General features: G+C 60.8%; 2 protein-coding genes across 2 annotated transcripts; one reads left to right on the forward strand and one right to left on the reverse strand.

Moving 5' to 3' along the window:
* Positions 1-198: 198 nt before the first annotated feature.
* Positions 199-1,991, reverse strand: KLHDC9 (kelch domain containing 9). Its single transcript, XM_039246474.1, has 4 exons — positions 1,392-1,991; positions 938-1,097; positions 648-846; positions 199-479 (listed from the first exon to the last, which is right to left on the reverse strand). Exons 1-4 carry the CDS (start codon positions 1,907-1,909, stop codon positions 313-315), a joined length of 1,044 nt encoding a protein of 347 aa, XP_039102405.1. The 5' UTR covers positions 1,910-1,991; the 3' UTR covers positions 199-312.
* Positions 1,992-13,771: 11,780 nt separating this feature from the next.
* Positions 13,772-26,723, forward strand: NECTIN4 (nectin cell adhesion molecule 4). The gene is made up of 11 exons (XM_039246420.1): positions 13,772-13,807; positions 14,136-14,311; positions 19,224-19,387; positions 20,363-20,722; positions 22,198-22,488; positions 23,442-23,562; positions 24,467-24,615; positions 24,854-25,010; positions 25,432-25,507; positions 25,922-25,996; positions 26,293-26,723. Exons 1-11 carry the CDS (start codon positions 13,772-13,774, stop codon positions 26,515-26,517), a joined length of 1,830 nt encoding a protein of 609 aa, XP_039102351.1. The 3' UTR covers positions 26,518-26,723.
* Positions 26,724-27,062: the final 339 nt, after the last annotated feature.

Here is a 27,062-nt window from a genome sequence, read left to right on the forward strand (position 1 = left end):
CTAGCCTCCAGCTTTCTCCCAGTTTTAGGGGCGGGACCTGCCTGAGGCTCGGAAAAGCGTGTGATTTGTGGGGTTTGGGTCCATCAGGCTAATGGCTCACAGTTTCAGAGGAGGCCCCCGATTTTATCCTCTTCCTTGCAAATAAAGAGGTGTCTCCTTATTCACTCCCCTCCCCCCACAAAGATTCAGAGACCAGTGTTGACTCTCAGATTGGAATTTAATAAGCATGTGAAACGAGGCAGAGCGCTCTGGTGGCCGAGCTCCCCGAGTCTGCAGCGAAACAGCGGACGCCAGGTGTCTGGGCGCCATTCTTTAGGCAAAAAGGTCCAGGATGCAAACCTGCGGGCTGGGCGTCCTGCCGTCCTCGCCAAAACCCCCAACCAGGTAAAGCTGGTCGTTCCAGAGGCAGGTGCGGTGGCCCACGCGCTTCAGCCCTGGGTCCGCGCAGGCGAAGCGGAACCACAAAGGCGGAGACCCGCCTGCCGGGGGAAAGCAGAGGGCGCGCGGGAGGCGCTGGCGTCGTGTCCTCACGAGACCTGCCCCTCCTGCCCGTTCTTCCTCGGCCCTGCGCGTCACTCTTTGGGCGTCTGCGGGTTCCCGTGGTCTTCCCCCCTCCCCCCTCCTCCCCCCAGCCGGCGGGCCCTCACGGGTGTCATAGATGTACAGGTCGTTGCAGACGGCGTCCCGGGCTCTGGTCAGAGTTTCTCCGCCAAACAGCACGGCAAAGGGCCCCACCACGGAGCAGGAGTGGTGCCGCAGGCCCCGCGGCCCCTGCTGGGACCCCTGCCCAGTGCCCACGAGCCTGGCAAGCCGTGCCGTCAGATGCGGGGCGGCGGGCGGCTCCTCCTTGCGGGGGGAAAGAAGGCGCGGCAGCAGGGGCTGGCCTCACCGTGTCGGCGCCCCGCCGCCCAAGCACACGCATGTGAGCGGCCGGTACCTTCAGCTCCCCGTGATCCCAGTGCCCGGCTACTTCTGGGTCTGCCGAGCCGCAGCCCCCAAACAGCACGAGCTGGTGGCCCGGGCGGGGCCCCCGAGTTTGGAGCAGGGCGGCGCAGTGACCTGAGCGGGAGGCTGTGTGGCAGGCCTCTTCCTTGTAGCTGTGGACATGCGGGAGTTCGGGCCTGAGTTGGGTTTTCTGGAAAATACTGCGCTGTACTGCCTTTCCCCCAGCCCCTGTCTCCTGTGGCAAGCCTAGAAAGGAGGCAGGCCGGACCGGGCAGCGGTCGGATGGGGGAGGGGGGGCGCCATCTCGGTCACGGTGGGTGCGGGGCTGGGAGGGGGTGCTAGGGTGCGGATGTGGCCAAGTGCCTGCGATTCTGTTCGCCTGCGCTTTTCCAGCGCACCGATGAAGGGAGGGTGGCCGGGGCTGGGGGCAGGAGAGAGGGCCGTACCTGTAGGTGCGGGCGCCCGGGTCCAGCCGGAGCGTGTAGACGCTGCCGAAGCGACGCTGGGTGCGGGTCCCGCCCTCCCGGCCCGCCACCCGCAGCTCGCGGTCGGAGACGCGGGTGCAGGTGTGGCTGCTGAGGCCGGCGGGGGGGCGGCTGCCCGGGGCCGCGCTCCACGCCTCCCACGCTCCGCGCTCCGTGTCCAGCGCGGCCACCGTGGCCACGCGGCGCGAGCCGTCCCAGCCGCCCACCACGCAGAGCCAGCGCCCGGCCACCGGCGCCGCGTCGTGGTGGCTGCGCCGCGGGCCGCCCCGGGCCCCCAGCCGCACGGCCTGGCCCCCCGCCGGGTCGAAGACCACCGTGTCGTCGCTCGGCGCCGTCGCCCCTCCGGCCGGGAGGCCCCCCACCAGGTAGAAGCGTCCCCGCAGCTCAGTGCAGGAATGGAAGGCCCGCGCCAGGAGCGCGTCCCGGGCCACCGGCCGCCAGGTCCAGCCCGCGCCCCCCGGGCGCCCCACCAGCGCCATGACCCCGCCCCCCTAGGAAGCGCCGGGGTCCCTGCCGCGCACCGCCGTCGCCCCGCGACCACTGCCGCTCGGGCAGCGCGACCGGCTGCAAACCGAAGGCCGCAAAGCACCGGTTACCGTGGAGACCGGAGACCTGGGTCGCGGCGGGAACGGACAGTGTTGTCACCGTGGCGACGGGAGGGGCGCGAGGTCCAGAACAATCCTGAAAGACTGTCAGAGGGCGGCCCCGTCCTCAGAAGGACCCCTGTCTTCAAAGCTGCGAGCTGATTTGAGGTGCAGGCGTGGCTCTGCAGGGGGCGAGGAGGGACACCCTTTTCTAACTGCACCTGTCGTCCCCAGGGATGCGTCAGAGGGGGGAGGCCGGGAACGTGGGAGTCAGGAGACGTGGGTTCTGGTCCCGGCCGCGCCCCTGACTCTCGGGGTGACTGCGGGCCGCCTGAGCTTTCTCACTGATAAACTGCTGTGGGTTTTATGTCTCCGGCGTCTTGCAGACGACTTTCCCTGCTAGAGGCTTGAGCGTCCTTTCTGCTCTGGCCACTAGAGGGCGGTAGAGCCTGCTGCAGGGCACACCGTGCTGCGTGTGTGCGTGTGCGTGTGCGTGTGCGTGTGTGTTTGGTTGCGGGTGAAGGGAAATGCCTGAGACTTGGTGAACTTTCCACTACGCAGCCCTGGGAAGAATAATTCCTTATTTCAGCTCGCCTCCTAGGCTCCTACGACGCAGGGAGACCGAGGTGCTGTGGCATCTGGAGCTCGAGATCAAGGGCAGGGAGTCTCTCCCGATAAGATCCAGGCCAGAAGCTGCCCAGCCTTGGAAGCTGGATGGGGCGTCGTGGGGAGGCGGGGGCGGGAGAGAGAAGAACAAGAAAACAAACTCCTGCTTCTCCCTGGTCTCTCCCTTTCATTGCAGCCAGGTCCCCAGCCTTCTTCCTCTGTCCCTCCAGGACCCAGTGAAGGAGAAGAGGCCCAGATCCAAGCCGAGGAGTTTGGCCACAGGAGCAAATGCAGACAGATTTCCATGCCCAGCACAGAAGCCGGACGTGTGCCCCCAGCCCTGAGCTGCAGAGGGGGGTGACGGCTGCTACTGCTGCCTGTGGCCTCTACACGTCAGCTCTGGGCAGTCATGCCCCTGAAATGGAGACCTGCACGGGACCAGGGCTGCGGGCGGGCCGGGCCTGTAACCCCGGGGTCTGACGGAGCGCGTCCTCAGAGCACACAGCGTGGCCAGAGTATGTGCGGGAAGGTTACAGGATCTGTTTCCCACTTGTCCTCGGAGCGGAGAACCAATGAGAGCTTCGAAAGTCTCTGTCAGCCCAATTCCAGCTTTCCTTGAGCCTGCCAGACAGTCCTCAGTTTTCCCAGATCACGGTAACAAAATCTCTAGAAAATTCCCAACTTCTAACGTCCCTGACTGAAATCTGAAAGCCAGCCTTCTCTTGAAGACTTCTCTGACTGGCTGGCCTCCCAACAGCTAGGAGTTGGGCAAGGAGCTGCCTGGGGCGGGGGCGGGGTGGTCATGTCACTTCAGCCTTGTTGGCCTATATGCTCACTTTGCCCAACTCATTTCCTTCCCCCCCCCAAGATTTAATTTAATGTTCCTTTATTTGAGAGAGAGAGGGCACTCCAGAGCAGGGGAGGAGTAGAGGGAGAGAGAGGGAGAGAATCTTAAGCAGGCTCCATGCCCAGCTCGGAGCCCAACCCGGGGACTGGAACACACAAACCGTGAAATCATGACCTGAGCCAAAATCAAGAGTCGGATGCTTAATCAATTGAGCCCCTCAGACTCCACCAAAGACCTTAATTTTAAGTAATATACACCCAAGGTGGGGTTTGACCTTAACAACCCCAAGATCAAGAGTCACAAGCTCTACTGACTGAGGCCACCAGGCGCCCCTTGGCCAGACTCATTTTCTGCCTCTCCTGGGTAGAGCAGGGAACTCCCCACCCCAGGGCCTTTCCAGCTTCTCTCTCTCAGCTTTGTGTTCCTTCCCTCAGCTCCCACCCTGGCTGAGTCCTCAGCACTTTGCATTTCATGTGGATAAAGAGCCTGAACCTCACATACTTCTTGGTGGGGGCCCCCTCCAGGCCCATCTAGTAGCTTGAGGCATTTATCCACCTTTGGTTAGTCTGAATCAAGCCCATAGTTTGAAGGAGGGAGAAGAAAATCTAGGGGAAAGGAAAAGAGAGTGAGAAAAAAAAAAAAAGAAAAAGAGTGAGAGAGAGGGGGGCGGTTGGGGGGAGGAGGAAGGAAAAGAAAGAGGAAGGAAGGAAGGAAGGAAGGGAGGGAGGGAGGGAGGGAGGGAGGGAGGAAAAGAAAAGAGAAAAGATAGAAAAAAAAAACCACAGGGCACCTGAGTGGCCCAGTTGGTTAAGCATTCCACTTCGGCTCAGGTCATGATCTCCCGGTTCATGGATTCAGGCCCGGCGTCGGGCTCTGTGCTGACAGCTCGGAGCCTGGAGCCTGCTTTGGATTCTGTGTCTCCCTCTCTCTCTGCCCCACCCCTCCTTGCCCTGTCTCTCTCTCTCTCTCAAAAAAAAAAAAAAAAAAAAATTAAAGAAAAGATAAAGAAAAAACACCAGCCAGTCTGTCTTTGTATGACTTACTTTACACCCCAGAGCAGCATCTAGAGTTGAATATGATGACCTTGTCAGCGATCCAGAGGCTGAAGGGCGTTAAGAGAAAGGGAAGGGTGGGTCTGACAGAGGACGTTGAGAGAACAGGAGATGGGCAGCCAGGGGGCCACACCTTTTCTGACCCGCTTTCACCTGCTCATCGTATCCGGGGACAGCGTCCGTCCGGGGCTGGGGGCAGCACACCCTGAGGTCTCATGAGCCTGACGCACTCCCCCTGAGACGGGTCTCAGTGCCATTTCTGGTACAAGGATGCCTGCAGCCTCAGATGTGGGTCCCAGCCCCAGATCTGTACCTGCGCCGCCGTCTTCAGAAAAGTCTCTCTTCTCTTCCCTTGACTTCAGCCGGACCCTGGAGCCATGCCTGGTTCTCAGCGTTGTTCGGGCCACAGCTGCCCACTCGGGACCTGCTCGGTCCCTTCTGCCGGTGTGTCCCTCAGTCCCTTCTGCCAGCCTGTCCCACCCTTCAGGCCTGCTCCGCCTCTTCTACCGTCCTCTGACCTTTCTACACTTTCCCCTCACACCCCTTCCGGCTCACTCTGGTCAATTGACCTCCTGACCCTAATTCTGGCGCTGTGCTCTCAGTTCAGCCAGAATAAGGACACGGATAAGCAGAAAGAGGAATGGCCAGGAAAGGAGACTGTCAGAGGCCAGCTCTTGACTGCAAGTGGCCAGGTCTTGACAGCTCGTCCGATTGTGATATGACCTGGAAGGAGTTTGAGAGAAGGTGGAACTCAGCGGTTGGGGGGGGGGGCATCAGGCGAGTTACAGAATGGTGGAGAGGTGGGGTAAGGATGGAGAATATCTTGATTTTTTTTTTTAATTTTAAATGTTTATTTTGGGGGCAGGGACAGAGGATCTGAAGCAGGCTCTGAGCTGTCAGCACAGAGTCCTATGCAGGGCTCGAACTCATGAACCGTGTGAGATCATAACCTGAGCTGAAGTCGGGCGCTTAACCGACTGAGCCACCCAGGTGCCCCGAAAATCTTGACTATTTAAGGGACTCAGTGACACTGAAGAGGAAGCCGTCATTGGGTCCCACTGTTGAGTGGTTGAAATGGAGGGTGGCCGAGGACAAGTAGGCATTCAGACATTTCTCTTTAGGTCTTTGTGTCTCTGTTTCAGGCTTTGGCTCAGCGTCTTGGTCTCTGAATTACCCCCACCCCCCATCCATTACTCCGTGTGTGTGTGTGTGTGTGTGTGTGTGTGTGTGTGTGTGTGTTTCTCCCCCGACTCCTTGACTCCTTTCTTTCTCCAGGTTTCTACCTGTCTCACTGTGCCTTGAGATCTGTCACTCCCCATTTCTACTTTTGTGTTTCTCTCTCCAAATCTACTTGTCGCTCTCTCTCTCTCCCTCTCTCTTTTTTTTTTCTTTCATAGTTTATTGTCAAATTGGTTTCCACATAACACTCAGTGCTCATCCCAATCTCTCTCTCTTGCTGTACAGAGCCAACCATCTGACTTTCCTTCAAGGAGCCTTGGAACCTTCCAGGAGGGGCCAGGCTTCTCTCCTTTGGCTGTGATCTAGACTGTACAGCCAGTTTGGGGCACAGTCAGAGGGTAAATGGGTGACTGATGAGGATCTGAGGGAGCTTCACCGTGCGGGGCATTTTCAGCGATAGGATTGCCCCACCGAAGACCTTAGGGGCCGGAGGCCTAGGTCCAGGGAGGGAAGCTGACTGCCAAGGGGGCTGGGGGGTGGAGGTGGGGGGCCGGGGGGCGGTGTCACCCGACAGATCCCAGTCTTAACTCCTGTAGCTTTTCCTTTAAGGACCTGATCTTCGCAGGAAGGAATTCTCTCTCTCTTTCCTGATCCCTAGTCCTTCTTTTCTTATGGCACTTCTAGAAATGGAGAAACTGAGGTTCAAACAGGCTTCAAGGTGATGCTGGAGGGGAGTCACAAGGGGTGCATCTTGGGGGGTGCATTTGGGGGATGCTCAGCAGGGGAGTCAGGGGCCTGCTCAGCTCACCTCCACCCCCGCCCCCGCCCCCACTGTGTGTCGGGGCTGCAAGGCGATGCAGGACACAGTGCAGGTCTCCCAAGTGCGGTGGGAGTGAGGCTGAGAATGAGTTGGGCTGCAGCGGGGTCTTGGGGGGCGTCTGGAAACCCAAGGCCTGGGCCCTGCTTCTGGGGGGGGAGGGGCAGGCCAAGATGGAACCTGGGCACCCAGGACTAGGCCCCTCGGCGGCTGCACTGCGTCCTGGCCTCTGACCGCCTCTGACCGGGACAGCCACGCGGCTGCTGGGCGCTGGCCCCGGAAACAGCCCGAGCCTCAGGTCTGAGGTGACTTGGGTCTTGGAAGGGAGAGGAGGAGGGAGCTTGGGTTTACAAGACGGGCAGGTGAATGTTCCCAGGCCACACAGAGCGAAGATTGTGCCAACAAACTTCAAAAGAAATGTGCCCTCAAATTACGGGAGTCCCCAGCTCTCCCCCTGCCCTCCCCCTCCCCCCCCCCCCCCCCCCCCCCCCCCCCCCCCCCCCCCCCCCCCCCCCCCCCCCCCCGTTGCCCGGCTCCCCCTTGTGCTCCATCAGCTTTGGCCGCTCTCTGCTCCCGTAGCGCCTTCCCCACTCTTCAGGAAGCTCCCAGCCCTTCCAGGCTTCTCCCAGCCCTGGGCTTCCGGGTCCCCTGGATCCGCGGGGCCACTCTCCGCGCTGCAGCCGTCCCGCTGCCCGCAGCACCTGGTCCAAGGTTGACGCTTGATTGTAGAGCCCGGGAGGCTTGCTTTCCCCTGCGCTGGCTGGTGGCAGGAGCTCAGGCTGATGGCAGGAAGTGGCTGTCTTTGGTCTGGACAGGCCCCGTGCCCCCAGCATCCAGGCTGTTCTTTGGGGGTGAGCCGGAGAACCTCCAAAGGCCTGGAGCACCGGAAGGTACCCTGGGGGTGCAGGCTCTGTGGAGCGGCTGGCCCTTCGGGGCTGCCTCCACTCTCCCAGCAGGTGGGCTTCCTGGGAGGAGCCGGAAGAATGCAGGGAGCACCGCTCGGGGGTCTGAGCTCTTGGGATCCCGCCTGCCTTTCCTCTTCCGGCTTCCTTGCTGCTGCATCTCCCCTTGCTGCTCGCTCTGATGCCCACGGGGCTCCTAGTCTCTCCTAGACCCACCAGTACCCATTTCTAGCCCTTCTCCAAGTGCCCCCCCATCCAGAGTCACGAGGCCAAAGAATAAAGGCATCTGTCTCCTGCCCCACGCTCTAGCCCCTGAGTTCACGGCCCTGTATTTGCAGACGCTTGGGGAGCCTAGGGGGTGAGAGCAAGGCGGAGGGGCTCGGCGCACAGAGGCCTACAGAGAAACGGGACCCACGTGTGCCTTTGGCGGAGCCATCGCCCCTGCGTGGGTCACTTGGGCTTCAGGTCTCCTTAGGAACGAGCAAGCCCGGCCCCCTGAGTGCAGAGTATGGTCCTCACCAAGGAACGGGGCTGGGTGCTGGGGAGCACGGGGCCTCCGGAATAGGGAAATAGGAACAGCTTAGCGCGTGTCAGATGGAACGGTTAGATGAAATCTTTAGGAAAACAGGATGCCACCATCCTAATCCTGGGCACAGTGTAGCTCCAGCTGCTGGAAGGGGGGGAAGGGGCGTGGTGACTAAGGTGTGTTTCCATGGTGGAAAAGCTCCCAGAACCTATTCTCTGTGCAGGAATCTCTGTATGAGGGGCGCATCCTAGGAGGGAGCAGAAATGAGCTTGAAGCCTCTACCTGAAACAGTCTAGGCCTTAGGGGGTGGAGTCAGAACCCGTGTCAGGAATATTCTCCCACGGTGTCGGTCGGCACCCCCAAAGCCTTTCTGTACAAACTACAGAAGCCAAGGCAACGAGGGTCAGAAAGGTTTTGTGTCGCACAGAGAAACAAAGCTGTATAGAAACGTGTTGCAGACGTGGTGTCTACACTCATGCTCCCAACTCGATCCACTCTAATTTCTCATCCGCGGTCAGCTCTCCCGAAGCCCAAGGTTCTCCCCCCACCCCGCCCCCCGCCCCCACACCTCCAACTCTTTTCTGACCGGGGATCTCACCGCAAATGGGGACATTACTCAATAAGGAGCTCCCTCATCTCCTCCTACTGCAACCCATCGTCCGGGGCTCCCCAGCCCAGCCCTCCCCCCACCCCCACCCCCGGTCTGCTCCTCCTCCCCCTCACTCAGCCTGACCCTCACTCTCACTCTTCTCGCCACCCCACCCCACCCATCCTTGTCCCTCCCTGACTCACCTCGCAGTCCCATTGACACAAACAAAAATTTCAGCACAACCCACCCCGACCGGTTTGGCTTAGGTGTGCAGGCTGCCACGAAGACCAAGAGGAGCTGTCAGCAGATGCCTGGACACACGCGGGCTATAGGCAGCCTTGGCCCCGCTCGCGGGAACGGCCCCGATCTGGCCGCCGCACGTGCTGAGGACACGAAGGGAATGCATGGCGGAGGCGTGTGGCCTCTGACGGTGGACGCTTCCCCCTGCCCTGACTGAGGGCTCGCGGCGGGCAGGGACCGTGCGTTCTGTGGCCCCGTGTCCTCTCTGGATGGAGCCTGGCACAAAGCAGTGTTCACCTGAGTGTCTGTAACTGAACCAAGCCAGGCAGGCACTGTGACGCCGCGCAGACGCGTGCACATACTAAGGATGCCACCTTGGCTTGAGTTGTCCCCATTCTTCAGGCCCAGAGTGTGGGTGGGAGGAAGGTAGGTAGTGAGGCATGAAGGGAATGGGGGTTCGATGGGAAAGAAAGAACAGAGCGCAGGAAGCCAGGCGCCCGGCTGGAAAGGCTTCCCCAACCCGGGTTTTTTCCAGCCCCAGCCCTGGAATCTGCCTTCCCCAGGCCTCACCCCAGAACAGGGACCGAAAGGCCCGCGTATGAGGGCGTGTTCCCTGAGAGCATGGCCCTTGTGAGACATGCAAGGCTGAGGGCCCGGGGAGCAGAGAGACTCGGAGATTGACATTTGTTAGATGAGGGAGAGAGAGACTTGGACTCCAAGCGCAGGCCTGGAGTGGCTGCGCGGCCTGACCACCTTGGGTCCCTGGCCTCGCCAACAGCCCCCACAAGTCCTGCCTCCCCTCAGCGCCCCGTGTGGCTGGAGCCGGGGGTGAGTGGATGAGGGGCTCACAGACCCCCCTGACTGGTTGCCCTGTGGAGGGCTTGGGGGCATGTTGTGAACAGGAAGGCTGAGGAGATACGGGAACCAGAACTGGACACCCACCCTGTGACCTAACTGCTGTCCCAGGCCTCAGTTTCTCCAGTGGTTTCCCGGAGCAGGAGGGATGAATCCGTGGGAAGGAAAGGAGCTCCTCTGAAACCGTGCGATAGGATCCGAGGCGTGATAATGATAATTATAACACAGGATGCTCCCCCCTCCCATAGCCCCTGGCCCTACCCCACCCCTGCGACACTGCATCTCAAAGCAGCATCGGGGTGAGGCAGCTCCGCTGGCACAGGTGGGGACCTGAGTCCTAAAGAGGGGAGGGGGTTTGCCAAGGTGGAGGTGGAGAGAGGCTGGGTGGTTTTGGCAACTGGCCTGGCCCTTGAGGAGAGCCTGCTAGAAATAGCCCTCGAAGAAGGGGTCACTACCAAGGTCACTGCCGAGGGTTGGGGTCACGGTCCTGAGGCAGGGTTAGAGTCCGGGTGATGACTCACGTTCAGGAGAGTGGGGGTCTCCACCTCCCTGACCGTCCCTGACCACCCTGTCCATACTGACATCCATTCATTCACAAATGCACGCCTTCACCAGAAGCATGTTCGGTGCCCACCAGGCGCTCGGGGCTGTCCAGGCGCGGGTGACCGTCACAAAGGTTATAGAACAGGCCTGACTTTCCAGGAGCTCACGGACCACAGCTCCTGTCCTGTCCCCTAGTTTCACACGTTTAACTGAGTCCCTGGCACGCAGCAGGCTCCAATCAATGTTTCTTGAAACCGAAGCTCACATTTAGTTAAGGAGATAAGAGGTGCACAAATTAGGGGTGCACAAGCTATAATAAAGGGACCGGCAGAGGCTGGGGAAGAACAGAGGTGGAAAGAATCGTTTTCGGTGGGAGGAGCTGAGAAAGCCCCGCGGAAGATGTGGCGTGTGAGGTCAGCTTTGAAAGATGAATAAGATTGTGACGGAGATGGGGGTACGGGGTGTGGAGAATACACTCTATGCAAAATGACCCTTTCTCACCCTCTTGATTCCTGCTTCCTGCCTCTGGCCAGACAAAGGGTCCTGCTGCAAATTTTAACCTATATATATATTTTTTTCTTTCTTCGTGGTTAGGTCAGTATTTCCCTTTTTTTTTTGGTCCCAGTCTGACAGTGAGCTTGCCTCTCCTCGTCACCCAGTTTTCAGGGAGTCCAGAGCCTGGCCCCTTCCTCTGGCTATTCCTCTGTCTATTCTAGATCGGCCAGTGAGGTTTTGTGCACGTGGTGGCTATATTGTACGCATCCAGAATGGAAACCCAGGGGCTTCCAAGTAGGAATAGACTTACAGGGATACAAGGGCAGAGTACTTGAAATCGACATTGACCTTGCAAAGTCTTGTCCCATGACTGTGGGATAAAAGGGTAAACTGACCGTGGAGTGTTGTGCTGATGCACTTTGGAGACTCCTGGCCGGGTAACGAGGAGGCATGGAGGCTGAGAGAGAGGATCCTGCTAGGGAGACCAGGACCCTGTGAGGCTCATTTCTTGGTCAGTCCATCGGCTTCTTCTATATATGCTGGGATCGGGGACAGTGTCCCTTAAGCTCCTTCTCAGGCATCTTTGGACCAGCCCCCTGTCTCCAGGATAGAGATGTCTGAGAAAACCGTGTTCCTACCTGAGCTGTGTGTCCTCCAGCAAGCCTGCTCCCCTCTCTGGGCCTCTTTTCTCATCTGGAGAAAGAGGTATAGGGGCCAGTCCCGCACTTCCCAGTTCTGGCCCTTCTGATTGCCCAGCTTCAAAGCTGAGCCCCTGCGGGAGACTGGGGAACTTGGCCCGGCCTCGGGGAGGCAGCGAGGCTGGCTGGGCTGTGGGATGCTTGGGCTCCTTTCCACCCACAAGGGCCTTGCCCCTCTTCCTCCTGGCCTGGTGCCTCCCTCTCTGAGCCACCCCGGGCCTTCTCCTGCCCCGCCCCCCGCACCTCGCCTCTCCCTCGCCAGCCCCTGCCACACTGGCGGGTGAAGCCTGGAGCTGACGATGGGATTCCCCCCCACCCCGCCGGGTCCTTCCCTCCTGCCCTCCCTCCCTGGCGCCCATTAGCGAGCCCAGGCCGTGGGGGCGGCGGCTGCTGCGTCTCCGTGCCAGGCCCAGCCCCCGGAGACGCACCTGTTCTGACCTGCTGAGCAGGTTCCCAGGTTTCTGCCGTCGTCGTTGGCCACGGCGTGGGAAGCAGCTCTGGGGGAGCTCGGAGCTCCCGATCACGGCTTTTTTGGGGGTAGCCGGAGCCAGGCGGGGAGAGCACGGCTGGGTTCCCTAGTAGAGACCCCAGGGGGATAGGCCCGCGTGCCAGTGCCTGAGGAGTCCGGGAGCTCCTGCCTTCGGCGCCGTGCCCTACCCAGCTCTAGAGCCGGCTCCCAGGGAGAACTCAGCGGACCGTCAGAACACTGGGCGGCTCTGCCTTCTGACTGGTGCCCCGGTGCCCTGTCCCTGGGAGCCGAGATGCGGGGGCCTGAGGCCTTGCTGCTGCTGCTGCTGCTGGCATCACTTACAGGTAGGACTTGCCCGAGGCGTCGGGACCCCTGCTTCTGAACCTGAGCCAGCGCACACACGCACGCGCACACACGCACACACACGCACACATAAACATCCTCTTTCCCTTGACTCTGGACTGAGCAACCGATCTTTCTCTTCCCGCTCCCCCCCGCCCCCCCGCCACTGCTGGTAATACCCCCAGAAGAGCCAGCGTCACTCTTTCCCTTCGGTCCCTCTTCCAGCCCCAGGCCACATCCCTGAGTCTGGGGTCCCTGACCGCCTCTACCACAGCCTTGCCTAAGCCGGAGCTGCCTCCGGGGCAACAGTGCAGGGGGGGCAGGGAGGTGGAAGAGCGGGGGACCCTCTCGCCCCACGGTTTCCTGGAGGCCCCTTCACCTGCTCCTGGGGTTCCAGAAGTGCTGACTGGAGCCGGGCTGACTCAGGGCTGAGCTGGTGTTAGCAGTCGTCTGGGTGCAGGAAGCCTGACGCCCAGAGAGTGGACAGGGCGCTTCTGTTTCCTTCTCTTTATGAGGTCCTACAACACTGGCTTTGGAGCACCTGCTGGGAGACAACCGGGGGGCTGGGGTCCCTTCACTCTGGCCCCTCTCTTTCCCTGGGCACACTATTTAGTGGTGGGGCTGATACTTAGATGGGGGGGTGTCTAGGGTAGGGTATCTTCCAGACAGGGTGTGGTCTCCTTTTGTTTATTCTTGTCCCCTCATTTTCTCAACTAGGTGCCTTATGACTCGGTCTAACGTAGATATAGTAGATATAAATTACAGGAACTTATCATCTTTAGAGTGGGGGGCAGAGTGTGTGTGTGTGCGTGCGCGCGTGTGCGTACACACAGTGAGACCACAGTGGGATTCCCCTAGGCTCTTTCCAGAGTAATGAGTGACTGAGGAATCTTTGTCCTGGAAGACAGAGCCCTGTCTGGATAAGTCCAGAAGGAAGTCTCATTGTCCAGCGGGGCCCGGCAGCGACTCCCTCCCCACCACCAGCTGCCGCTGTCAGGAGCGTGAGGCACAGGTGTGTGGGAGGGTGGGCGCCGCTGCTGCCCGGGTCGTGTAATGGGAGGGATGGAAGGGTCACCGGCCAGTCTCCAGTCACGGGATCCCGAGCCCCAGCCCCTCTGCTTCCCAGCCCTGTCTTAATGCCCATCATCCAGGCATTGCCCATCTTCCTCCGCACTTGCTCAGGCCCAGAGGGTGGGGTCTGGTCGCTGTGGCCAGAGAGCTCGGCAGCCGCTTTTCTGTGGGACCTACCCACCCGGGAAGAATGGAGCCACAATGTCTCAGAACATGGAAGGGGTCAGAGAGGCCACCGCTCCAACTGCCTCATTTTAACAGACGGGGAAACGGAGGCAAGGGACTGTTGTGTTAGAAGCGGGACTGGGGCGAGTGTGTTGGTGCCCCAGCCCCCAGTGTGCGGAAGGCTAGTCCATGTGCGTGCGCACGGGGCACCGCCGGGGAGTAAATGCTGGGGCGCGGTGGCCAGCAGGATGTGGTCCTGCCTTCTTGTTCCAGAACGCAAAGAGCTCAGGGAAGGGGACAGGAGACCTCTTGTCATTAGGGCGTCACCGCGACCTTGCCCAGTGCCCGACGGACAGGTGCCATGGCTACGGGCACCCTGGTTCCAGAATTACCTGGGGTAACTGGGGCCCGGTGAGCCCCCCGACCTCTGTGAAGACCTGCACAGAGCTGGACAGTGCTCTGAGGTCCAGAACTCAGACCCCAGGTTCCCAGCTCGACGACCACATCTGCTGTCGCCCCCATTCTGGCTCGTCCGCGTGTAAAAGCCCCTGGGAAGCCGGAGGCGCCTTGTCTCGGAAAGAGCTTTGGGCTGGAAGGCAGGAGGCTTGCGTTCCGGCCCCATTTCTGCTGCCCGTGTGCTAGGTGACCTTTGGGAACTAAGAAGGTAGACTCGGCAGAGCACGAGGCGGGACCCCAGGGTCTCTGTGGGCCTTCCCGCTCTGCAGCCCTGTGGCGGTGTGACCGTACAGCCCCTGACTGAAGTGGGGTGCCAGGTGCTGGAAGAAGGGTTCGGTCTGGCCGTGGGGATGGCAGGCGGCAGGGTCCTGGCCCATCGCTCAGTGGGGACCAAGGGCAGCTTTCCCCTGGATGCTGCCTTCTGCATCTGCCCTGCTGCAAATCGGTGCGCGCCCCCTAACTCCTGGGCCATCAGAGCTCTGAGCCCCAGGGCCCTGCCCCACCCCTGACAGGGAGAGGAGCCCAGGCTTGGGAGGTGCCTGACACCACAGCTCTTTGTCTCTCCTTAATGGGATGAATTTCCGGGTAAGGTCCCCTCCCTTCTCCCTCCTTCATCTCCTGCCCTGAGGCCGAGGGGCCCACATCCAGACACCCCTCCAGTGGGATGCCAGTTTCTAGCTCTTTGTCTGGGCCCAGTGGGTCCTGAGGGGCCAGAGGGCCAGGGCTGCCCTGAATTCTGTGCTCTGCCCTCCAAGGATCAGAATCAGCTTTCTACCTGAGGTTAGTTTCCTAGAAAGGGAGGGGCCCCGTCCCTGCTTTAGGTTCCTGTTTACAGAGGGGGGCAGGCCCTTTCCTGCAGGACTTACCCAAACCCAGGGAAGCCAGAAAGGGAGGCTCGCCTCCCCACCCAAGGTGGCAAGGACTAGGAGAGTCACAGGGAGGCCCCGTGGCACCCCGTGACCTTTGTCCACACTAGTGTTTCGGCAGGGCCGGGCTCAGAGGACCCCAGCTGCAGAGATGGCGGTGAGGAGCTGGCACAGCGCATGGCCCCAGCTTTGGGAGCATCGTCTCGGGGCTCTGGGCCCTCCAGGCTGAGGACAGCCACTGTGGGGAGCAGGCCTCGTGAGGAGACAATGCCTGGACTTTCTGGTCTCCAACGCTTACTCCAGCACTTGACCAATGGCTAGCCGGGCCGAAGGCGGGGGCGGGGTGGGGCTGAGTCAGGAGGGAAGGGACTACAGGAGCCTAGGGGCTGAATCTAAAACCGCAGGGAAGGTCAAGTTCAGAACTGGGGCCGGGCCACCAAGCCTCGTAGAGGAGGGCTGTGAAGGAGGTGGTTTGGATCAGTCTCTCCCTGGGATAGGGAGCCTCTGGCCCCCAGGAGCTTTTCCCATAGTTTTCTGGCCACCCCCTCCTCGCTCGCCCTTAAAACTGGTGTGTCCTGAGAGCTGGGTGGAGGCTATGATTTGGGGTGGGGCAGAGCTGGCCCCCACTTTGGGGGGGGGCTGGCAGGATTTAGGGGTGCGGGGTGGCTAAGATCTCAGGAGTTTGGGAGAAGCTGAGTTCTGGGTCTCCCACCCACAGTGTGGCTGTTGCGGTGACTCAGCCGGGCTCAGACTCTGGCTCCGGGGGGTTTAGGGGACTTATCTGTGCTGGGAGCTGTGTCTGGGCCAGAGCCGGGCTGCCTCAAGGCCTGTCCTCCCGCATTGTTCTCAGCCCCCTTTGTGATTGGTGTGGCCCCCCTCCCCAGACACTAATCTGTGGGTGGGCACTCTGCCCGGGCTGGGAAGCTCTCGCTAAGCTGGGGGGCTTAGGACAATGGGGGCTCAGTGAGGGATGTGGATGGAGGTGGAGAGAGAGGCTCCTGGTTTTCCAGGTTCCTTAGCACTCCAAGGTCAAGGTTATGGGAGGAAGGGTAGAAGGAAAAGGGCTTGCTGGGTTGTTGCTGTCACTTGTCTTGAATGGGGGGGGCTTCAGGGCTCCCCCCAGGTCCTTTCTTGCCCCAAACACTCCCACAAAGTCCAGCTCTGATGGTAGAGGCTGCCACTGTGGGCCGAGGGGAGGCAAGAGTTAACACAGGAGCAAGAGCTGCTGGACAGCTTGGACCCCTCCCCCAGCCCTAGGCAGGAGTCCCCCCCACCCCCAAACCCACACCAGACAAAACCCTCACCCTGGGCCTGGAGCTAGAGCTGGTTTTTCTGGTGGTGATAGCAGCAGAGGCCTGACAGAGATTCCCAGGGAGCGGCTTCCTGGGGGGCCGGAGGGGCTGGGGGGCCCCCAGGAAGGGGGGGGTCCTTCTAGTAGGAACCTGAAGAGCCGGGGGAGGGTGAGCTTTTGTTTTGCTCCCCTGAGGAGTCCTCTCCAGCAATTTCCCATCACCTGGAGGGACAGTGACCTCATCTCTGGGTACCTCCACCTGAGGTGAATCTGCCCTCGAGTCTGGGGTGAGGTGGGGAGGGGTGCCTGGCGCCGCTCCAGACAGGGGACGCAGAGGCAGAGCCACACACCTCTGACCACGGGCAGCCAAGACAGACAGACACGCGGAAGCCAGGAGAAACCGACATCAAAATATTTACTCTGTGCTCAGAGTTCCTCGGGCCAGGAACGTGCCCTGCGCACACGCACATGGTTGGCTTCTGCAGAAGTCTGGACGCACGCAGACCGCTCCGGGGCTCTGGCCTCTGGGCACAAGTGCAAAACACCCCCAAGTGCAGTGAGGAGTCGGCCTCCCTTGCGGGTGCATGTGAACAAGCCCCGAGACCCCCCAGGCCCTCTCCCAAAGTCATCAGACATTCACAGACCATGGCCAGGACCCCGGCGTGTGCCCCTAGATGCAGGGACACTGATGGAGTAAGGGCCCTCACCAAGGAAAGCCTCCTCAGCTGCCGGCCGGTTTTTCCTCCTGTGATCAGAGGCCGGGCCGCACTCCGAGGAGAGCTGGGTCCAGGCACGTGGTGGGGAGCAGGTGGCCGACCCAGACCCAGGAATGGAGGGCCTGTCTGGGAGCGGGTGGGGTCCACAGAGGGCAGGGCCCCAAAGAGGCCCGTGGGGGCCTGGGCAGGGGTGGGGGAGGCCGAGGGCAGGGATCCCGTCCGGCCAGTTGGGCCTGTTCTTCCCCTTGCGCAAGCTGGTGGCTGGTGGCGGCTGTGGCTAGGCCTGCTGCGGTGCATCTGAATCACCGGGGCTCCTGACCGGCGTCCTGCGCTCCCGGGAGGAGGGGTGGGGACGGTCAGAGGGAGGAGTGCCCAGCCAGCAGAGTCCACCAGCCTCAGCGAACAATTTGCAGCAGAAGGGGCCGTGGGCTTGGCCTGGCCTGGCAACTCCATGCCCGCGGGGTGACCTCACCAGGCAGGCGGCGTGTCTCCTTGGTTCTGGTGACATCATCGTGCTGACGCCAGGCGCGCACTGGGTGGGGGAGAGAAGGAGGAGGCAGCCCCGGCCTGCCCTGGCCTGGGAGTCTGGGCCTCTGGGTCCAGTTAGCCCGGGACGGGGAGCCCGGAGCCCGAGTTCTCGCTTCCTTCTGTTGCAGCCCCGTGTGCGTGTGCGTGTGCGTGTGCGTGCGCGTGCGTGTGAACTGCAGGAGGCTAGTGCCCGAAGCTGAGATGCTCCTGATTGATGACTAGTGGATTTAGGACACTGGGGGGCTGTGGGAGGGGTCCTGAAGGGGGTCTCCTGCTTTCCTGGGGTCTTCATCCTGTGAAGCATGGGCTTGTCTCGCAGCAGAGTGAGGATCTTGGACTCACAGGGAGGGATGTGGGGGATTGCGACTCAGGCGTGTGACCTGTTGTGCCCTAAGGCAGATGTATGTTGGGGGAAATGTGGGCGATCAGTGTGGAAAGGGGGCAGATGGTTGGCAGGGGTAGGGATGGGAGGTATACCATCCATCCGACGGGGTCCCGTAGCAGGGGGTGTGTGGCCCAGTGAGGCAGGGCTGTGACCCCTGCGGGCACAGAGACCAGGGCTCGAAGCAGAGGATGTGCTGGGGGTGAGTCCCCATCTCCAGCCCACCTCCAGCCCTTCCTTGGCACCCCTGCTCCCCCCAGTGCCGGGAGGAGCGGTCTGGGAGGGGCGCGGGTGGTTAGCTGGACTCTCAGGCCGGGCTGGGTGGGACCCACACCGGCTGAGGCAGGTCAGGGCCCTGGTATCTGGCCCTGCAGGTCTGTCCCGTTCTGTGTTCTGTCCGGGCCCTCCCAGCTCTCCACAGCATCCTGCCCCCCTCCCTCCACCCCTGCTCCCAGGGTCACGGGACCCCCTTCCTCTGGCCCATGCTCAGCCTCACTGGCACCCTCCGGTCCACTCTAGTGGGGCTTCACTTCCTCCCTCCATAGCTGCCCCCTCCCCCCCTCCCCCTGCCTTCTCTCTATGTGCAGTCGGAGCTGTTCCCTCTGGCAGCGAACCCAGGTCGCCAGCCTAGCCTGCCTCCGCCCCGGGCTGCCATGCCAACCCCCCCCCCCCCCATCTGCCCAGCGCAGCCACAGGCTCATTCCTCCTGGATCTCCCGTTTCCTGGTCTCCCTGTCTTTTTCTCCCTCTCTCTCATTCATTCATTCAATAAACACTAATCGAGTGCCAATTAGGTGCAAGAATGCAGGCCACCTGCCACTGAGCACTAAATCAGAACACCGTGTTTCTGTATGTGACGGGAGACCCATTTCTTCTCTTGGGGAGCTCCGTCCGGTGGGAGAGGCAGACAGGAAGAGCCCAAATGCAGGCAGGGGGATAAAGTACTGTGGTGAGGTAAGCGGGAGCAGGGGCACCTCCCCCTGCCCGAGGTGGGGGTGGGGCGGGGCAGGAAGCGTTGTCTAAACGGAGTCGTAAGGATGAGTAGGAGTCATCCATGCAGACACGGGGAGGGGCGCCCCCAGGAGGGGCGCAGGGGAGCCAGGCATGTGAGGTGCTGCCCAGAGGCAGGGGCTGAGCACTGCGGGAGCTGCTGGACATACCTTCCCAGGAAAGGAGATCTTGGCCTCCCAGAGAGCCCTCCCTCTGCCCCCAGCCCTGCATTTCACTTGCCTTATTCCTCCCCCCCACCCCCCGCCGCGAGCTTCCCCAGGCCCCGCCTCCCTCCTACTTCACTCACCTTAGAAACGTAGGAGTTGTCTACGTCTTTCCTCTCTTTTATCTCTCTTTCTGGTCAGGGATGAAATCCTGCCCAGGGTCCCCCAGGACCGGCCCCTCCTCCCTGTCCCACAGCATGAAGGGTTCCTAGAGGGTCTGGGGTCTTGAGTCTCCCTGCGTGCCAGCCAGAGGGCACACAGCCACTGGCCTCTCGCCTAGTGAAGGTTCCCCATGAGTTCCTTCGCCTGGTGTGGAAGGTCCACGCACGTGTGCCTCTCCCGCTCCCCCCCCCCCCCTTAGGTGCATCCTTTCCTCTCGGTTTCCGGAGCCAGCCAGCCTCCCCACCCCTCCGGGTCCCTCACTGGAATCCGGGTCTGAGTCTCCCCCTCCCGGCCCTACCCAGCTCATGCACAGGCCGTCCTGCGGGACTCGGGTCTACAGTGACTGTCCCCTCCCACTAGCCGGTAACACACCACTGAGCACATCAGAGACTGTCACGCCTTTCCATGCACGGCCACAAAGGTGTCTCTTCCTTGTGAACAGATCTCGGGCTCCATGACACCAGACAAGAAAGGGGTCCTTCTTTGAAAGTAAGGTGACGTGATAGACACCCCTGGGTGCTCCGTACTGTCCTCGTCAATGCACAGAGCGCTCACCCTTCGCCGCTGGTCCCAGTCTCTGCCCCTCTGATTCCGGCTCACCAGCCACCGTTCTGCCCCTACGGCTGTGCGTCCGCCCTGACCTCATCTCTCTGGGCCCCTGACCTGGGGCCTTTCTGTCTTCAGTGACTTGCTCATTCCTGTCTCTGAGCCTCCGTTCCTGCCATTCCTCCCACAGAGAATACCTTCTCTCTGGGAATCTAGGTCTCTCATCTTCAAGCCATGAAAAGAATGTTCTGAAGGGCCCTTCGCACCCTACGTGCCCCATCCCAGCGACAACTGCTTTCCATCCTTGCTTTGTCTCCTGGCCACACTTCCTGAAAGCGTTCACTCCCCCACCCTCCCCCTGGTAGGTGGAACCTTCTGTGAAAGTTGGTCCAGGGCTTCCCCCGTCTCTGTGCACAGAAAACCCATTTCCTTGAGAGGACTGTGAACTCCCGGAGGGCAGCTTCGGCCTCCCACCCCACAGTTGCTCAGGATACAATCCTGGGCTGGGCGAGGGTGTGGCTCTTTCACCCAGCGTCCCCGTGGCCTTAGGCAAGTCACTTCCTCTCTCTGGGCCTCAGTTTCCTCATCTGTTAAATGGCGATAATAACGCCCACCTCGGGAATGTTTTGTGGCTCTAATGAGGTAATGGACAGAACGCTCTTTGCAAGCATAAAAGGCTCCAGGAGTTCCGGTGGCCTCGGGGGGCCCCCCCCTTCATCTGCAACATAATCAAGCGCTCCCCGGGCTCCCGCGGCGCCCCTAATCTTGGCTGCTCCTGTCTGCCCCCTGCAGGCCGCTGCCGGGCTGGCGAGCTGGAGACCTCGGACCCGGTGACCGTGGTGCTGGGCCAGGACGCCAAGCTGCCCTGCTTCTACCGAGGGGAGCCCGGCGAGCAGGTGGGGCAGGTGGCGTGGGCTCGCGTGGACGCGGCCGAGGGCGCCCGGGAGCTGGCGCTGCTGCACTCCAAGTACGGGCTGCACGTGAGCGCGGCCTACGAGGGCCGCGTGGAGCAGCCGCCGCCCCCACGCAGCCCCCTGGACGGCGCGGTGCTCCTGCGCAACGCAGTGCAGGCGGACGAGGGCGAGTACGAGTGTCGCGTCAGCACCTTCCCCGCAGGCAGCTTCCAGGCGCGGCTGCGGCTCCGCGTGCTGGGTGAGTGGGGTGCTGGGCGCATGCGGGGGCGGGGGGGGTGCAGGGACGCGTGGGGCAGAGGGAGAGTGGGAACAAGAGGTGGGGTCCTCCCACCCAATCTGGAAATTCTCTCCCAGAGACCTCAACAGCTTGCTACATACAGCTGTCGCCTTGGGAGGAGTCTGTATGATAGAACTCTCTTCCTTCTGTTGACCCGCACTCTCCTCCTTGGTCACTGTCGCCCTCCCAAACAAGATGGCGCAGGCCCATTCTCCCTTCTGCGCTAGCCTTTCGAAGAGCTGAGGGTCTTGCCATTCTCTATGCCCCACCTCAGCCCCCGGTCTCCTTGTCTGGAAGCAATACAGTGGTTCTGCAGTAGTTCTACCAAAGGCACTGGGTCGCAGCGTCGCCTTCCACGGTTTGACCATGTGGGGCTGAGATAGGGACATGCAGACCCAGGCCTGACCGGTGGGGCTCATACGCTTCTTGGTCTGGACCTTCAGTGAATGTGGCCGAAGAGATTGTGAATGAGATCACAACCACCTCTTATTTTACTTTATTTTATTTTTAAGTTTATGTATTTATTTTGAGAGAGAGAGAGAGAGAGATCACCAGCCTGGGAGGGGCAGAGAGAGAGAGGAGACCGAGAATCCCAAGCAGGCTCTGCACCGTCAGTGTAGAGCCTGATGCCGGGCTCGATCTCAAACCGTGAGATCATGACCTGAGTTGAAATCAAGAGTCAGATGCTCAGTCAACTGAGACACCCAGGCGCCCCTCACAGTCACCTTTCTTTTAAGCCACCATTTTGTGCTGTGGGCTCTTCTGGTCAACAGACCCTAGGCCTATGGACTAGTTAAGTTTTTTCCATTTCGTGCTTGAGATAATAATAAAGACCTTCTTCAGTTTCCCTTTATCTGTGTGGAACTGAGTAACACTAGCCTTGGGGATGAAAATCCTGAGTGTGAATCTAGGCACCATCCTCCAACAGCTGACGACCTGGGACAAATCATCTAACCTCCCCAAAGCTCCGGTGTCCTCACCTGTAGAACAGGGGTTGTGATGCCCACCTTGCTGGCCTGGGGACAGGATTAAATGAGATAACATTTACAAAGTGTTTAGCACAATGCCTGGGACCTACTAAGTGCTTACTAAGTGGCAGCTGTTATTATTAGGCCAGAGATGTTATCCAGCCAGCTTTTTATTTACTTCATTATTTTTTGTTAAAAAATGATCCCTGCTTATTGGAAAGAAAGGAAGGAAGGAAGGAAGGAAGGAAGGAAGGAAGGAAGGAAGGAAGGAAGGAAGGAAGGGAAAATCAAACAATAGAGAAAGGTACGAAGCCAGCTGAAAGCCTACCACCCACAAGGTGGTGTCCATGTTGGTGAGACAGGACCATGAAAAGGGCCTGGAAATGTTTCCCTGCGGGACTGAGCTGGGACAGGGCAGTGCCTCCTGTTGGGGGTACAGACGGTGACCCCTGCCTCCCTCCCCTGCAGTGCCCCCGCTGCCCTCACTGAACCCTGGTCCGGCGCTAGAAGAAGGCCAGGGCCTGACGCTGGCGGCCTCCTGCACAGCAGAGGGCAGCCCAGCCCCCAGCGTGACCTGGGACACAGAGGTCAAGGGCACGGAGACCAGCCGCTCCTTCAAGCACTCCCGCTCAGCCGCCGTCACTTCAGAGTTCCGCCTGGTGCCCAGCCGCAGCATGAACGGGCAGCCGCTTACCTGCGTGGTGTCCCACCCTGGCCTGCTGCACGACCAGAGGATCACCCACACCCTCCAAGTGGCCTGTGAGTACTTGATCTTGGGGAGAGGCTCGCCAGTCTGGCCAGGCTGGATCCTGAAGGCCGCCTTGGGTGGCTGAGAGACCCCTAGTGCACAGGCAGAAGACCAAGAGCCGTCTCAGATGACCTTGACAAATCACTCAGACCTCTCTGACCTTTGGTGTCCTCCTGTTTACAGCAGGGACTGTCCTTTGCCTCAGGGTTGTTGGGAGAATCGGGTGTAAACATGGAATTGAAAGCACTTTGTGAAACACGCGCAGACAGACGGCTGCGGGCCGCAGAGCGCAGCCCCGGTTCTAGTTGGACAAGCCCTACTTCTGCCTGTACCGGCTGTTACTCAGTCTTGTCCGTCTTCATTTTCCTCAGCGGCAGGCGTATAATTATATGAACTTTACAGGTTTCTGATGGGAATTAGAAACCACGAGAGAGCAGCATCTCACACAACGCCTAGTGCCTGGATGGTCCTCAGGAAGCAGTAGATATCGTTTTCCCAGCATTAAACCCGGAGCCTCTCTTCGGGCTAGGACTGTTTTCTATTCATACGAACCCACCTTTTGGCACAAAGTAGGCCCTCAATGAATGTTTGTTGAGGAAACGTACAACCAAGTAGGATTGTTCAGCCTTTGGAGAATCAGGGAGCGGATGCCGAACGCCTGTTCTGTGCCTAGCACTATGCCAGGGACCACGGGGGTTCAGAAAAAGTGTGAGTCGTTTCTGAGGGTCCTCTAGGCTCACTGCCAGGACAAACCAATGTGCACTCTGAGCCAGAGCTCCGAGCTCCCCGCAGGAGCCGTGCGGCCGGACCCGGCGGCGAGGCTGGGCTGGGCTGGGCTGGGTTTGGAAGCAGATGAGAAGGACAGAGAAGGGCAGGGTGGGTGGGGCGCGGGCAGGGGCCCTTGGAGGAACAGCAAGATGGAAAGCCTCCTTCCCCTTCTTCCTCCTCCCTCCTCCCATTCCAGTCCTCGCGGAGGCCTCTGTGAGGGGCCTCGAAGACCAAAAGTTGTGGCAGGTGGGCAGAGAAGGGGCTACCCTCAAGTGCCTGAGTGAAGGGTACCCTCCTCCCTCATACAACTGGACACGGTAAGGGCCTGGCCCTGGGGGAGGGCCTGGCTTGGGACCAGGGTGCTTCCCTCGCAGGGCCACGTGTCCTCATTATGCGCCGGGACAGCATATTCTGAACCCCCAGTAAATCGGGGCACATGTTCAGACCCACACAAGAATACGCACGGTCACCAAATATTATTATTGGCTTGTGCCAGGGGCCTATGACACATGTAGTCACTGGGAGGGAATAAGCTAGGGAGTCCTCGGCTTCTCCCCCTAACTTTTAAATCATGAACTATAACATAGTATTTAAATATTAATACTTTATATATTTACGTAAGTGCCTAGAGTGGATAAGACAGAAAGATACCGCTGACTGTAAGTGCTGTTAAACTGACACCATAAGCACCTTAGAAGCAGCAGCCACCCACCTCTACCAGTTCCTTGGCCTTTTGCCAGGGCTCAGATGTCCAGGGAATCAGGGAGGGGTCAGGTGCACATGCGTGTGAGCCCGCCACAGGTGCGTTCTCGTATGTGAGCAGATGGCCCTGTGTATGTCCCCTGCCACGCGGTGGCGTGGGTGTTAGGGCCGTGCGGTCACACTTTCCAAGTTCATCTGAGTCCAGAGAGGAAAGGGGTGTCCTGCTGTGTGGACCTCATACCGCATCTACCTGGTACCCAGTACTGGATGACCTGATGCCTGTGGGGAGCGTGCGGGAGGGCGCGCGTGCGGATCTTCCCTGAGAGTGTGTGGGGGGTGCCCGGGTCAGCCTGGGCGGCGGGGAGCAGGGGCCTCTGCCGGGACCTGCCCAGGGGAGGGAGGGGCACCGTGGGAACCTCCTGCGGCTCTGGGTGACGTCATGGGGGAGGGGGGTGGAGAGCTGCCCGGGCACGTTGGGTGGTGGCAGCCTCGGCCCGCCCCAGCTCCCCTGTCGTCCAGGTTGGACGGGCCTCTGCCCAGCGGGGTGCGAGCGGAAGGGGACACTCTGGGCTTTCCTCCGCTGACCACGGAGCACAGTGGCACCTACGTGTGCCACGTCAGCAACGAGCTCTCTTCGCGGGATTCTCAGGTCACCGTGGATGTTCTTGGTGAGCGCCGGGGCAGACACAGGGGCCACTGCCAAGGGCACGGATGGGCGACGGCAACAAGCAGAGAGGGTGAATTGGGGGGGAGGGAGTGTTGATTCGGGGCGGGGGGTGGCTAGACCGCATGTATTTGGCAGAGGGTCAGGCTGAGGGGGTGGTTTGGGATGCGCTTTGTGAGGGCACTGGGGCAGGGTTTGTGGGGGCGGGGCCTCCATCTCAGACGGAGGTCTGTGTCCAGCAGACCCTCAGGACGCCCCCGGGAAGCAGGTGGACCTGGTGTCGGCCTCCGTGGTGGTGGTGGGTGTGATCGCCGCGCTCTTGTTCTGCCTGCTGGTGCTGGTGGTGGTGCTCATGTCCCGGTACCATCGACGCAAGGCCCAGCAGATGACCCAGAAATAGTGAGTACTGGCCGCCTCTGGGTGGGCGGAGCTAGGCTGGGAGCAGCAGGTGCGGGCCAGCCCCCAGGAGGGAGGGGGACACCCGGTGGCCTGATGTCTGGAGAGCTTAGGGACCGGAGCTTAGGTGGGCAGAGTCCTTCTGGAGGTGAGGAGGGCCCGGGCCTCGGCTGGACAGGGAGAGCCATGCCTGAGCGAGGCTCAGATCCACGTGCCCGGGTACCACCAAGCACATACACCCTAACAGGGCTCACACTCGCTCTGCAGCCACATATTGCCACCTGCAGCCACTCACTCACACTGGCAGGGACCGCACCACACCCACCCACACTCTCCAGCCCCGTCTCAGAGGCTCAGCCCAGCTGGGCCCACCTTGGGAGGCCATGGGGACCCTCAGCTCCTAACAAGGGCGTTTCTTTCCCAGTGAGGAGGAGCTGACCCTGACCAGGGAGAACTCCATCCGGAGGCTGCACTCCCATCACTCGGACCCCAGGAGCCAGGTGTGTGCCAAGGTCGGGTGCATCTGGGACTGGGGGAGGGGAGAGGAGGGGAGGGGAAGAGAAGTGAGGGATGGGGGAAGGGGGGCAGAGAGGGAGACTTGGGGGGCCTCTTTGTAGACCGGAAGGTCAGACAGCCCTCTGCCAGGGCTGGCCACTGACTCGCAGCCTGGGCTGGGGGTGGAGCTGCTTTGGGGTCCACTCTGGGTCCACCTGGCCCCTTCAGCACCGGCCCGGGGGCTGCCCGGGGAAGCCTCCATCAGGACTGGTTCCAGGGCCGGGCTGGGTGTGGGGGGGCGGGGTGAGGACGCATGTGTCAGGGAGAGAGGACAGGCGGACAGGTCGTGGTGGGGGAAAGGTGATGAAGGAGGACCCTGAGCCCTGTTCTGACTCCTCCCCCATGTCCGGGCCCCACAGCCGGAGGAGAGTGTAGGGCTGAGAGCCGAGGGCCACCCCGATAGTCTCAAGGACAACAGTAGCTGCTCTGTGATGGTGAGGCCCCCCGGCCCCACCGGCGTCCCCACCACTCACCTCAGGCCCCTCTCCTGCTCTGGGATGTGGCGAGCCAGCCACCCCCTCACCCCCCCTCGGTCTCGGGCCGGCTCAGGTCGCAGCCCAGCCGGCACCTCTGCGGTGCCTGAGTTCTCCTTCCCCATGCCTGACACTCATTCCTGGCCCCCATGTCTGAGCCCTTGCTTGCACCTGACCTCCGACCCTCCGGCTCCCCCCTCCCCCAGTCTGGCTGCCCTGCTTTTGTCCCTGATGTGCCCTCTGCCCTTGGTGTGCAGAGTGAAGAGCCAGAGGGCCGCAGCTACTCAACGCTGACCACGGTGAGGGAGATTGAAACACAGACTGAACTGCTGTCCCCCGGCTCCGGGCGGGCGGAGGAGGAGGAAGATCGGGACGAAGGCATCAAACAGGCCATGAACCATTTCGTTCAAGAGAACGGGACCCTGCGGGCCAAACCCACGGGCAAAGGCATCTACATCAATGGGCGGGGGCACCTGGTCTGACCCAGGCCTGCCTCCGTCCCCTAAGCCTGGCACCTTCTGCTGACCTGGGGGATTTCCGCTCATCACGTGGTGGGGGGGGGCTCCCTAAACACCCTATTTCTTCAGGAAGACACTCCCCATCCCACCGACTGCTCGACCTTTTTCTCCAACCCTTCTGTTGGACAAAGGGAGGCTCCGCGAAGGTTGAATCCTTCCCTGTGTGTGTGTGTGTGTGTGTGTGTGTGCGCGCGCGCGCGTGCACGCAGCTCACCGTGTGCATGTGTGAGTGTTCACTGACCTTTCACGTGTGCAGGGGTGATGTGCCCGTGTGGTGGTGTCACAGTCCAGGTGAACCTGGTGTGTCTGGCTTGTGTGTCGTGTGGCTGCGTGACCTCTACGTGTAAGCGCAGGTTATCTCCTCGGACCCCAGAGCAGTATTAATGATGCAGAGGTTGGAGGCGAGAGGTGGAGACAGTGGGCCAGACCCAGGTGTGCGGGCCGGAGCTGGATTCTGGCCTCCTCAGTTGGGGGGCCGGGCTCCCCCCACTTGAAAGCTGTCGGGGCAA

The sequence above is a fragment of the Hyaena hyaena genome, unplaced genomic scaffold (assembly GCF_003009895.1).
Source record: "Hyaena hyaena isolate Hyena2069 unplaced genomic scaffold, ASM300989v1 scaffold_281, whole genome shotgun sequence".
NCBI lineage: Eukaryota > Metazoa > Chordata > Mammalia > Carnivora > Hyaenidae > Hyaena > Hyaena hyaena.

Excerpts from the sequence above, each read along its gene's own strand:
- NECTIN4 (XM_039246420.1), top strand. The coding sequence starts at position 13,772 with ATGGCTACGGGCACCCTGGTTCCAGAATTACCTGGG. Across the intron at positions 13,808-14,135 it reads TGGTTCCAGAATTACCTGGG|CCCTGTGGCGGTGTGACCGT; the intron begins GTAACTGGGGCC and ends CCCGCTCTGCAG. Across the intron at positions 25,997-26,292 it reads ACAGTAGCTGCTCTGTGATG|AGTGAAGAGCCAGAGGGCCG; the intron begins GTGAGGCCCCCC and ends CTTGGTGTGCAG.
- KLHDC9 (XM_039246474.1), bottom strand. The coding sequence starts at position 1,909 with ATGGCGCTGGTGGGGCGCCCGGGGGGCGCGGGCTGGACCTGGCGGCCG. Across the intron at positions 1,098-1,391 it reads CCGGGCGCCCGCACCTACAG|CTACAAGGAAGAGGCCTGCC; the intron begins GTACGGCCCTCT and ends GCATGTCCACAG. Across the intron at positions 847-937 it reads GGGATCACGGGGAGCTGAAG|GAGGAGCCGCCCGCCGCCCC; the intron begins GTACCGGCCGCT and ends TCCCCCCGCAAG.